At 34.4% G+C, this 13,111-nt stretch overlaps 1 protein-coding gene across 3 annotated transcripts; it reads right to left on the reverse strand.

The window, feature by feature from the left end:
- Positions 1-3,611: 3,611 nt before the first annotated feature.
- Positions 3,612-11,797, reverse strand: EMB25 (DEAD/DEAH box helicase). 3 transcript variants are annotated; one of them, XM_068612076.2, is made up of 8 exons: positions 10,939-11,797; positions 10,671-10,846; positions 10,429-10,542; positions 9,030-9,138; positions 8,857-8,943; positions 7,866-7,984; positions 6,325-6,505; positions 3,612-6,034 (listed from the first exon to the last, which is right to left on the reverse strand). In XM_068612076.2, the coding sequence occupies exons 1-8, from the start codon at positions 11,392-11,394 to the stop codon at positions 3,779-3,781; spliced, it is 3,498 nt and encodes a 1,165-aa protein (XP_068468177.1). In that variant the 5' UTR covers positions 11,395-11,797; the 3' UTR covers positions 3,612-3,778. The 3 variants fall into 3 exon arrangements, with proteins under 3 accessions (XP_068468177.1, XP_090154408.1, XP_090154409.1); XM_090298282.1 differs by having other exon boundaries at positions 10,629-10,846; positions 10,939-11,446; XM_090298283.1 differs by lacking the exons at positions 8,857-8,943; positions 9,030-9,138; positions 10,429-10,542; positions 10,671-10,846; positions 10,939-11,797 and having other exon boundaries at positions 6,325-6,467; positions 7,866-7,971.
- Positions 11,798-13,111: the final 1,314 nt, after the last annotated feature.

A 13,111-nucleotide genomic window follows, 5' to 3' on the forward strand; every position in this document is an offset into this window, starting at 1 on the left:
TTGTTTATTTTTTAAAATTAAATTTTATGTGAATTCAATTATATATTTAATAGAAAATATTTTATTTTATTTATTTTATGTGATTTTTAAATAAAATTTGTTTTGATTGAATTTTTGAGTTTTGGTGTGATTTAATGGTTTGATTAGGTGTGTTATGAGATACGAGATACGAAAAATGTGATGAAGACATAGTATTTTCAAAAAAGAAAATATTGGGTTGAGATACTTAGAATGTGCATTGAATAGAGATTCGTATAGAAAGAGGTATCTTGAGGAATTGAAAGAGATTGATTTGATTTTATTTGCGATTTGAAATATAATCTGGTTTTACACGTCATATGAATTAACCCTGTCATATGAGGTTATATGATATTGAGATTATTATGTGCATAGTTGTGTGGATTTCACATTGAGGTAGTATGACAAGTGCATATATCTGAGTCTAAGTCGATGCACGAGTCTTCCGGAAGTAAAGTCAAGTGTCTATATATGTTGGCCAGTGAAGTTTGACATGAGAAATATGAATTTTGAATCATTATAGACACTTGATTGCTTTAAAAAATGTATGAGAATTGATAAACTGGTGTTTGTTATTTAAAATGACATTTATATTAGAAGTTTTAGAAATAGTTAGTTTACCCTTTTGTTTGTGTTGTGTTTATTTTTTGTATTTGTTATGGTCGTGTATGTACACAAGAACAAGTGATGTTTTCCGGTGATATAGGTCAACTCTAAGTTGATGGAGCAACTTATGTTTGTTTGATATTTTGTTTTAAGTTATGTATATATTAAAATCTCTATGAAGATGAATATATTTTGAAATAGTGTATAACTGAGATGTATATATATGTAAATATTTAATTAGATATTGGATGTTGTTATAATAGTTAGACTGGTAAAAAAGGATGTTACACATGTCAAGAAAATGCTCTATTTTTCTACAATAATTATTCCATTGGAATGTAGCAAATAGTGGAGAATTCAAGAGGGTGCTTGAGTTAGTTGCTAAACATGGTGTCAGATTTAAGCCACCATCATATCATGAACTTAAAGTGAAATAAGCAATAGGTTGAAAAGACTAATATGATTATGGAAGAACATAAATTATTTTGGAAAGAAATGGATGGATTAACAAGAAAAGAATGACTATACTTAATTTTCTAGTAAATAGTCCAAGGGGGATAGTCTTTTTTATGCTTCTGACATATGGAAGACAACTGAAAAAATTTAATGATGATGGATGATGTTGTTGAGGAGATTAGAGAAGAGAAAGTCATCTAAATTCTAATCGATAATGCAATAAATTATAAGACAAAAGTTGTATTAGACACCTTGTGCAACTCACTACATTAATTTAATGTTGGAAGATTTTGAGAAGAAAATATCACTCCATCATGAGACAATAGTCAATGGTATGAAAATCACAACTTACATCTATCCAAGAACTGGTCTTATGCCCTTGTTGCACAAATATATTAAAGGAATAAAATTGATAAGATCAATCAATCTCATTTTGCCACCTCTTATTTGACTTTGGGATGCTTGAATGAAAATAAAGGATCACTTATTAGAATGTTCACATCGAATGAGTGATAATCTAGTTAATTTGTAAATACTAAAGATGGAGAATTTGTGAAAATTTTGACATTGGATAAGGGATTTAAAAAAAAAATTGAATTGCATGAGTGGTGTTCTTCCCCTAATTAAGGTGTTGTGCATGGTGGATTCAGATGAGAAACCAACCATGAGATCAAATAACAAACTAAAATTAAATTGAGGTACATAAAAAACATTATAAAACACTAGTGTAGAAGAAAGTTGAACAACACTAATAACTACTACAAAATAACATGTAACATAAGAGTCTTATAATTAACATCTATTAGATTGAAAACATGACAAGGAATGAGCAATATGAGTATTGTCACCTAAATCAATGATTTGTCTACCTTTAAACAAAGAAGAATTGATAGAAATAGTAAGAAAAACTAACTTATCATAAAAATGACTAGCATTTAGAGTAGACATAATCATACCACTAAAAACACTCATGAGACATTAAAGTTTTCATCCATGACATTCATGGGAGAAAATCAAAAAAAATATTGAGATGATTGAAAAAAAATCACTTTTAATACCATAACAAGGAAAAAAAATTCATTGAACATAAAAGAAATCAAAATAAGTAATGGTATATAATATCTTTAATATTTCGAAACAAAATAACTAATTATTTATAATATTTAATTATATTTTATTTTAATAGTAAATACATGTTATAAAACACCAATGAAAGAGGAGGTTTGGATATAGTTACAACTCCGGCGGATCAGAAACCAAAAGTAAATTGTGATGAAAAAAGAGAGAAGAAAGTGTAATTGAAAACGACAGAAAACTGAATTAAATCACTTTAAAAAGCATAAATGATTAAATTATTTTTTTAAATAGAGATTAAACTAAATAAACAAAAAAAAAAAACACCATATCAATTTAAAAGGAGAAAAGACTAGTGTATTTTGACTCATTTGGTACAAGTAAAAATAAGAGGCGAAAGAAAAATTTAAGGGATCTGCACAAATTTATTTTCTCTCAAATTGGAGAAAAAAAAATATAAGAAACATTTTATTTCGGAAAAATAAAGTCTTATTTTTTAATCATGGTTACTTTTATTTGGAATATTTATACCATTTATGGTACACATTCTCCCTTTCATTTGAATATATTTAAATCCTTATTTTCATTATATTTCTTGGAATCAAACTCAATCAATCATTATATTTTGATTTCTGTCTTCTACTTCCTTTACTAAATTAAACAAAGCATAAAGTCATATAAATTCATAACTACATCTTCAATGAAATTGCTTGAAAATAAAAATCCCAGTCTCACATATATAAATTGCTTAAAATTAAAAACTCTTTAAATTTAAACAACTCATACATAAAGAATCCACATTAAAATAACATTTTTGTTTATAAATAAATATTATAAACATCTTTAATTGAAAACGCTCTAGTGATTAGATATCAATATAAAATGATCTTGGAACATGAGTTAAATTTTATTCTTATACTAACAATCTTAAATTTTGAGAATGCCCTGAATTGAAATAATTGTTTACCTCAATTGGTACTTTTTACTAAAATAAATATTAACTAGAAATATAAAATAAGTTTTTGACAACAAAAAACATTATTTGTACATTTTTTACCATGACACTTCCCGAGTTGAGGAACTTAAGACCTATAGCAATTGGAGAAGGATACTATAAATATCTACTAATTGAAGTCAAGCAAATATTTAATAAATTAAGTTTTTATTTAATATTTTCTCTACAATCAATTTACTATTGTTGCTATTTCATAATTTTAAAATACTTATTATTATTATGAATCTTATTGCGACAGTTGATAAATTTGATTTAATTTATTAAATATTTTACATTATTACAGAAGAAGACACCTACGCCATACAAGTACATCATAACTTAATATTGTAATTGATATACAAATAAAAACTACGTATCTACCTAAAGGATACAAATTTTAATTTAATATAAATTGTAAATTGACGTATTTTTAACAACAATGATATGATCATGCCAATAAGAATTAGCCCAAGTGAAAACCAGCTTGGTTCGATTTACATTGGAATGGAGCAATTTCCATTCCCATAAATTTTTGTTAATAATAATATTAATGATGATAATAACATCATAAAAGCATTGTTAAAAATGAATTATACAAAATCTACAAATAAATGGTTTTAGAGAGAGAGATTACCCCACAAGTTCACTTATCGGAGGCCGATCCATGACAGCAGAAGCAGCCTTTGCATTGCGCTGCAACAATGGATCAATATCTGGCAACTTTGGAATCTGAACTAAGATATCAATGGTCCGGCGAAGGAGACGAGCTAAATCGCCATCATCCATTGCACAATCCATCATTATTTCTCTCCAAGTCAACCCAGAAGCCCAGGCCTCAACCATGCCACAAAACTGGCTATCCAAACAGCAAGTGATTGTCACCCCATGTTTATCCTGCAATGCCAATAAGGCATTTCTTTGTTCATCTAATAAGGTTATAAATTTGGTTACAGTTGCGGAAGGCTCGTAAATGTAACTGTTATTTTTCCAGGGTCGGACTTTGATACCCACAGACACTAAACTTGCGCACACTGCAGCGAGTTGTGGAGGTTTTAGATCTAGTAAAATTTTATTGCGAAGAACCATCGCAAGCCATAGCTCATTTTCTCCTCGAATTGCACCAGCGGTTTCACCAAGTGGAAATATGACATGTGTATTAATATCTAAGGCTCTGATTTCATGAATGACATTGCTAATCTGCATAAACTCCTTCCAACCTGAGGGTTCAATCTGTTCGATCCTATTAATCAAACGTTTAGATCTATTCTTCAGGCGCTTGATTTTCTCCTCAACAAACTTGACTGCGTCTAGAATTTTAAAATATTCTTTATAGCCTTCACTACGAGATATTTTTTTCTTCAACCGTGCAACTTTATTTCTCTGATCCTTGTAACATTCAATGGCATCTTTGTAATCTTGAGACTTTAGTAGTAGCTCGTCATTTTCTGACAAGCTACTCAAAACAGGAACATTTAAGCTCCAAGACCATGTATCAAGAGATCCTTCCATGAACCATAAACCACCATGCTCAGAGTGAGAAAGCTTATCCCAATTCATATCACCGTTATCAAGGAGAGTGCTCATAATTTCTCGAGGTCGAGCATCCCCTTGAGCCAATGGAACATTAGGAAAGCCTGTCCCATATACCGTCTTAACCCACTTTTCTGTAAATAGATACCAAGTGTTATCTGAACCAAGAGCCACATGATATGAAGGTTTAAGATCTTTATTCCGTGCAGCAGAATCTGCAACACTTGGCTCTACTTCTGCTAAATTCAATGCAAAAGAATCAACAGAAGTAATCATAGTTTTGAGTTTTGAAGCATCGAGGGAGTCAACCTTGCCCAAAAACACAGCAGGAATTGAATATTCAACTCCTTCAGAATCTCTATACTGCAAGCACAAAAATGGTAAATGTCCACTTTCGGGCTCCTCCAACAAAGGTTTCAGGGCAGACATTCTCTTTGCTTCCACCTGTTTGCGCAATTTAGACCGAACACGCTTTTCTGATCTTAAATCTTCCAGCAATTCTGCAATTTCCTTGTATTGCCGTGGTGCTAAGGCCTTCCTGGTTTTTCTATCTACAGCTTCATCAGTAGTTTCTAACATCAGCAACTTAATTTCTTTCTCAATTTTATCAAGTTCCTCTTTAGCAGCCAGCATTACATTGCTACTAACATAATTCCCAAAACTCTGCTCAACTAATTTCCTAGCTTCTTCCAAAGTTCTCCCCGTGGAAGGTTTCATGTTACCTGATTCATTTGACCACTGAATGGCTTTCACACCAGCAAGAAGATTCAAAACCATTCCATATGAAGCAGTAAACTGTGACACTAGAGGCTCTAGTCCAGCAAAAAGAACTTTGCAGCCCTCCTCAGCACCTTCATTAGTAGTTTGGATGAGCACTACATGACCACTTTCATCAATGCCTCTGCGTCCTGCACGCCCAGCCATCTGAAGCAGTTCGTTTGAGCTTAATGGTATACGCCCACTATCACCCCTTTTGCTGAGGGATGAAATAACAGCTGTTCTGGCAGGCATATTGATTCCAGCAGCCAGGGTTTCTGTAGCAAAAACAACCTTAACAAGTCCTCTTTGAAACAGCTCTTCTATGAATGCCTTCCACAAAGGTAGACATCCAGCATGATGTGCGGCAACCCCTTGCAAAAGTCCTCTTATAGATGATTCTCTGACAGCATCAGGATACAGCTTGCGGAACTTCTTCAAGGCTAGTTCAACCTCACTTGATTCACACTCATCTAAAAGTTTGCAATTTTCTAGATATTGCACAGCTGCATCACAACCCTTCCTGCTAAAAATAAACCAAATAGCTGGCAGCATATCTCTGGACTGAAGTTGCCATAATGTATCAATTACTTGAGGAACCTGAAAAAGATTAAGAACATACTCCATAAGAATGTATGCCCATTATTATAAATACAAAATACATCAATCTTATTTATTCAACAAAATAAGAGTGCTGTTAGCCCAAGTGGATATCACAACCTAGATTGTACATTCAATATTAATGAATGATTATTGGATACATAAAAAGGAGTAAAAATCCCATGCTACCACTTCAACATGAAGATAGTAAGTTATGAAAGACGGGGAACAGATGTCCCATATAATCATAGAGTACGGAGTGTAAAGAGAATTTGATTCCGAGGCCTTACTTGTGATCGACGAATGGCATTTATATCATTCTTTGAAAGAGAACGTTGTTCAAACATGCTATCATCACTATCGTAGCTAAAGCGTGATCCCCGTTTCCGGGAATTCCTTTTTCTAGACCAATCATCCTTGTAAGCTTTAGCCCCTGCAGCTTGAAGTTGTAAATAATTGAATGACAGCTTCCTGCTTTAAATAAAAGAAGAAACTAAGTTTCCATTTTTATTCGATTCAGTAAATAAAACAAGATGACAATCTCCATTATTTAGTTGTTTACAGTTGCTAAAAAATAAATAATTCATAGCAGTTCACTTTTGTTGCTATCTATATTATATCAGAATAGTTATATCCTTCACATTTTCTTTTTGAAAGAACACTTGATACTTGTATATTCACTATAAAACAACCATTAATCAATTCCGTAGAACTGTGCAGTTATCATTATGTTAGTGTTCTCATATTGATCATATCAAATATATAAATAACTATCACAATCAATAGTACGAATTATGCCACCAAAGCTATTGCTGCAGACCGCCACCACCACTGACATTGATGTATTGTTTGCTTAAACAATTCTATACGAACATTGATGCTGCAACAATCACTACCACAGTCCACAACATTGCTTGATCAATCACTAGTTAACAACACTAGTACTAACCTAAATTGGATACAATGGTAGCCTTTTATGCAAAATATCTCAGGGATATCAGCCCTTGCCTTATTAATAGACAAAAATTCATTCAGTTAACCTTGTCAGCTATTGTTATTGAAGCACACTATGCATTATACTCCTGCACTTCAGAGCAGCCAAATCCATATTTCATGCTAATCCAAGCCTCTTACCATTCTCGTCAGCCCCATATTGACAATAAGTGTCACTGTGGGCCAGGAAATACTTGGAATAATCACCTTTGAACAGCAGCCTTTAACATATCATATGATCAGCATCCACAATTCAATTATCTAAATTTCAGTGTCGAATATTTAGTTCTATCCCATAACCAGACATCCTCCATCGTATGCATATGTTAGGGGGAGTATTATGTGGAATTAGAAAAAAAAAGTTCACTTGGCAAGGACGTCATCAAACTTAGTGCTTGTTTGGTTTCACATCAGATCAAGTCAAACGTGAATCCTCTACCCATATCCGAAGGAATCTAATTTGAGTAACTTTAATTTGTCACATCCAAAACTAGATCTGGGTTTTCAAACGCCAAAACCAAACATGCACCTGGGGCTCATAAATAACAAAAATTGATTCTTTTTGCTGCTTAAATTGGGTTTTAGAACTAACCAATAGTAGGTCCAATATGAACACTTACACATACCCAAAAGACAGAAAGTATAACTGCCAGAGACCAACTTCAAACAAGTTTGACTCTTAGGCCATTAGCAATTCCAATTACCATGAAATTCTAATGTTGTAAAATGAAAACAAATAGGAAAGTTTACCGATAAAAAAGGCTTTTACAGATATAGAATATATATGTAACACATAACAACTAAACTGAATAAATGCAATGAGGATCCTAGATAGCACCTGTTCATATGTGTTCCTTTCTCGTCAAGAAGTGGTAATAAGGAATTCTTCATAGAGAAATGCCAAGTCAATGGAACTGGGCGTTTTGACGATGTTACCAATTCAGTTTCACCATGAATCTGAAAGCCAAAACATTTTGCAGAGGTTACAGCCTAGGTAGATAACCAAATAAAATTAAAGAAAACTATATTTAATTTGCTGTTTGAATTCTTTCACTAGATACAGTTCCATCAGTCAGGGAAGATGAAACTGTACTGAACACAATACCTGTGATAAACTTACATCACACAACATGAAACCATAATTATAGAAGTCACTCTAAAGGGAGCTAATTTTACATAAAATGACGTAATTTATTTAACTAGTCCTTTCTCCCCAAATATAGCATGAAAACAAATTTAATAAATAAAGTTCAATAACAAAGCATCACATTAATTGCAGAGTTCAGGATCCTGTACTTGAAAAATGGATAGAATATTAGCAATTTCAAGCATTGAATCTATGTTACATATCCCGAACTGTCCAAAAGTCCATCAACATGATCAACTCTATAAATTCCTTAAAAACAATATTTGGCCAGGGAAATATTTAAATGAATTATCTACAATTAAAATTTACAGATGTTTCCAATTAAATTGTGAAAAATCTTTCATGCCTAAGAACAGAAAAAAATCTTCGATGGTGACATAAGCTTTATGCTGAAACTGATGTTACATGCTTGACACTTGTCAAATTTAAGCAGGTTTTCAGTCCCAATTTGAAGCTTGGCATTTTATTAAATACAGTACAAATACATAAAAATAATACAATACCATCCATAATCTAGATGCTTCAACAAAATTAACATGTCATTATCCTTGATTGTAGGACATGAATATTTTTAGCTAAATTGTAAGTTTCATTTCGTTGTCCTTCATTTATATATTATGCAGGGTAACTGGTTCTCTAGTGATCCGTTTCTTATCTTACATCACCAGCACAATCTGAATACCTGACCAATCCAGCCAGCCAACTCATCAGGATTTGCAACAGTTGCTGACAGGCAAATTAGTTGAACTACTTTTGGGCAATAAATAACCTGCAGATTTAGTCCAAACATGCATGAATAAATAAGAAAACTTGAGCAACTTATGTAACATGCAAAAGAGAATAACTCATGCTTACAATCTCCTCCCAGACTGTACCGCGAGATATGTCACTAAGGTAATGAACTTCATCCAAAACAATCACATCAACATTTACAAGTCCATGTCCAGAAGAAACATTACCAACACTGCAAGAAAAGCAGCAGTCAATAATTACTCATGTTCGCAAATGTTGATACAAATGACAAATTATCAACACCGAAAGTAGAGGAGATAGGATCAAAGAATCAATTTGATAATGTGCCATCCTGGGCCTATCCGGAATTTGGGAAGGCTCATAACTATGTGGGTATACGGAAAAAAATCCATACGGGGTATGAATCTCGGATTTGGAACGTCCTACGTCAAATAATGACTGAAGGTAACATCACGTGACAGGATTGAGGCGATAAAGAAACCACCAAATAAAATGCAGCAATCATCCTAAAACCTTGCCTATACCCAGAAAGGGGGATCACAGGAAGTGATTCATTTGATCTCAGCTATATTCATGGAATAACAACCCTCTCAAATCACAATTCTAGTAAAAAACCTACAATTGACCCTTAGAAGATAATCAATCTGTTTTGCTGTTATAGGGACTTTTCAGTTTTTATTCAAGGCCTAATAAAAAGGAAGGACATTAGAAGAAAAAGGGATCGAATTTTATTTGGACCGGTTCAAAGTTCAAGGAGAAAGATAAACTCTTCAAACTTAATATAATCCAGAAAAGTCTTTGAGCCAGAACAGATAATAATAATAATAAAACTTCATCTGGGAACAAATAACAGTGACGATGACATTGTCATAATCAAATTGTTAAACACAAGGTTAGAGTCTGTTTGTTTCAATACGAATGTGAACTTTGAAATGTTACATTCCCAAGTTTTTCATAAGCTTTAAAAAAGCACTCTTGGGTATTGTTGATTCCAATGAAAGTAGTACTATCTTGTTTTACTTTATATTTAAATGTGGAGGGCTGGGTACATTGCAATTTCATGGGTATATATAGTAAATTTCATTTCTATGCTACCTATTAAATTCCATTCCCACTTCTACTTTTTTTAAAAGTATTTCTAGGAATACTAAATTCCAGAATTTACTCACCAATCACATCCCTGACTAAAGTATTCTAGGGGTGTCACTTGGAAATGTAATAAGATAGCTTAAAAGAAAGCTCACCGAAGATAAAAATCACTGGATATGTATACTAAACTTCTCCTAGCTCAAAACAACAATGCAGCAACTACTTCTAACTTCTTGTGCAACACGACCTTCTCAACTTCCTAAGTATCTCGCACCAGCCTCATCGATATAGAGCTATTAATGAAATTGGAAACTACACATTACAAAACCACAATCCCCAACCACTTCTACAGCACAATAGCAAAGACTCAAGTATCAAATAGCTAATTTCCCCATATTTGAATGCAATGTACCTCTGATACAACATGTTGCGCAATATCTCCGTGGTCATAATCAAAACCTGAGCATCCTTGTTCACGGCAGAATCACCCGTAAGAAGGCCAACATTACTGTCACCAAAAGTCTCACTGAAAATCCGCAACAAAAACCAGCAACAACTCAGCTTCCAAATAAATAGTATAGCAGTAACTCTTCCTCACATTTACACACTGACCAAAGCAAAACACATCAAATGCAGATTTTAATCATTGCACACCGAAATTCGCGAAACTTTTGATTGGACAACGCCTTGAGCGGCGTCGTGTAGAATATTCGCCGTCCCCGAGCCACCGTGGCCACCGCCGCGGCTTCCGCAATCAGCGTCTTGCCGCTGCTCGTCGGAGCGGAAACCACCACCGACGAGCCTCTCAGAAACGCCAGTATCGCCTGCCGCTGAAACTCAAGCAAACCAAAAAAACCTCATCCACACACGTTTCAATCCGAGGAAATTTCTCGTAACGAAGAGGAACACACGTTTAACGAACCTGAAACTTGTCGATGCGAAAGTCGTAGACGGAGACCAGCTCGTCGACGTCGATGATATCCGCGCCGAACTCCCTGACTTCGTTGCAGAGCTTCTCGACTCTCTGCCACTTGAATCCGTCGTGGCGAGCGAACACACCGGCATCGTCGTCGGGAGCATCAGCGGATACGTCGTCGTATTCGTCGGCAGCAACGTCATCGTCTTCATCTTCGTCTTCTTCTTCATCGTCATCTTCTTCTTCGTCGTCCTCCTCGGCGTCGGAGAATGCGCGAATGGTTGAGGTAGGGGACTTGAAGGAGAAGGAGGCACGGAAATTGAGGGAAAGAGGAAGGGATCGAAGGCGAAGGAGAGAGAAAGAGAGTGTGGTGTTTGTTGGAAGAAACGGGAAAGAAGAAGAGGAAATAGAAAAGGCGTAACGTGGTGGGAGTGAAAGGATGAAATGAGTGTTGGTGGCCATGGCGGGAGAGGACGGATTTTGGATACTCCTTCTGCAATATTTCTAAATATCCAAAATCACATGAGGCCCAGTTTTCATTCATATTTTACTTCATTGTCTTTTTTGTCCTTTCACTACTCATTTTATCCATTTCTCATACATATCTGCTAAAACATTAAAAATATTTGTCTAACAACAATAGTGTATTTGACTAAAGAATCGTTGCACAATGTTAAAGCCTTTGAATTCATCACATCTTTACTTCACCCTTCAACACAGTCTTTTTGACAAACAATGTCATTTTTCTCTCTTCCATTTGCTTCACCCTTCACTTATGCTTCTCCATTCTCTCCCTGCTGCTTGTGCTTGGACTTCAGGCTCTCACAGCTCCACACTTAAGTTGTTGAAGCCACTACCCTTGACTACAAGAGTTAAGCGACCCAAACACATTATACTTGTTTCGATACTATGGTGCATGGTGAATAATTTATCTCCTTCTTCTCTATGCTTGGAGTCGAGACTTGATTCTTGGACCACTCTTTCAGTAAATTTTGAGATTGATCCTTGTTTATGCTAAAATGAGAATAACGTACATGCAAAGATTTTTTGACCCTCATAGTTAACTAGATATATAGAGAGAAATAAAAGCATAATCAATAAACATATCTCTCTCTTAAACATTATCTTATTTTCTCTTAATAGGCCTGGAGATCAAGAAATGTTGATATCTAAGTGGTGTTATTTCCTTAATAACATAAATGTTACTTTGGGGATTTTTGATGTAGTTCTTCATTCTAGCATGCATTGGATTTAGAATGGAATGGAGATATGACACCCAATGGAATTTGAAGTAAATGTATTGATTTAGGAAGACTGAGAGGTTAGGCCAACTCACTTTAAAAGGTGCAAAAATGAGATTAAGGTGTCTATCCTATGAAGAGGCTAGCACATTTATTTATTGTGCTAGGGTCAGCCAAAAGAGAGTCAAATTCAAAATAAACCTTAGATATAAAGGAGCCAATGAGAGTGTTCCATGTAATAAGTCACACTCTTCATGCGTTCTCCATGTAAAGCACATGGTAATTTGTTCCTTCCTATGTGTGTAGCTACCTTAGAACGTCTATGATTTATATTAGGCTTAAGGAAGCCCAAATGTAACCTTAGATGGCTCATGCTACCTATTCTAACCATGTTCTACTCTTGGTCCAAATGTAGGTTCAAAACCTACACTTCTTAGCCCAATTATTTTTTGTTACTAAGCCCAATACATGACCTATGAAATCCTAAACTACTTTATACAATTATCTAAGCTAAACTTTGGTGGCCCAACAATAATGTTGTCTAGTCTCTTATGAAGTTAGCTGAAACTCAGTCTTCTTGTGTTCTTCTGACCCAAACTCTAGTTAATGTTTTAATGACTTGGAGGTCTTCTTGGATATGCTTTGTACATTTCTTCATCTTATAGTTATCCTCTTGATTGGGCCTACAAAGATAAACAAAAGCCCAATTAGGATCATATTTTCAAGTAAGTTCATAAACAAACTATAGGTCTTCATCCTCCCTATTATGTGGTTGTTTGTGGCTGGACGGTTTTCATCATCTCTTCTCGTTTAAGAGGATCTATCTTCATATCTACAGGGTTGATTCCAGACAACAGTGTTATTATTGCTTGGGACTTATGTTTATCCTCCAGGATCAAAGGCCCATCTAAATCAAACACCAAACAGATCAACTGGTA

The sequence above is a fragment of the Phaseolus vulgaris genome, chromosome 2 (assembly GCF_051622355.1).
Source record: "Phaseolus vulgaris cultivar YP4 chromosome 2, ASM5162235v1, whole genome shotgun sequence".
NCBI lineage: Eukaryota > Viridiplantae > Streptophyta > Magnoliopsida > Fabales > Fabaceae > Phaseolus > Phaseolus vulgaris.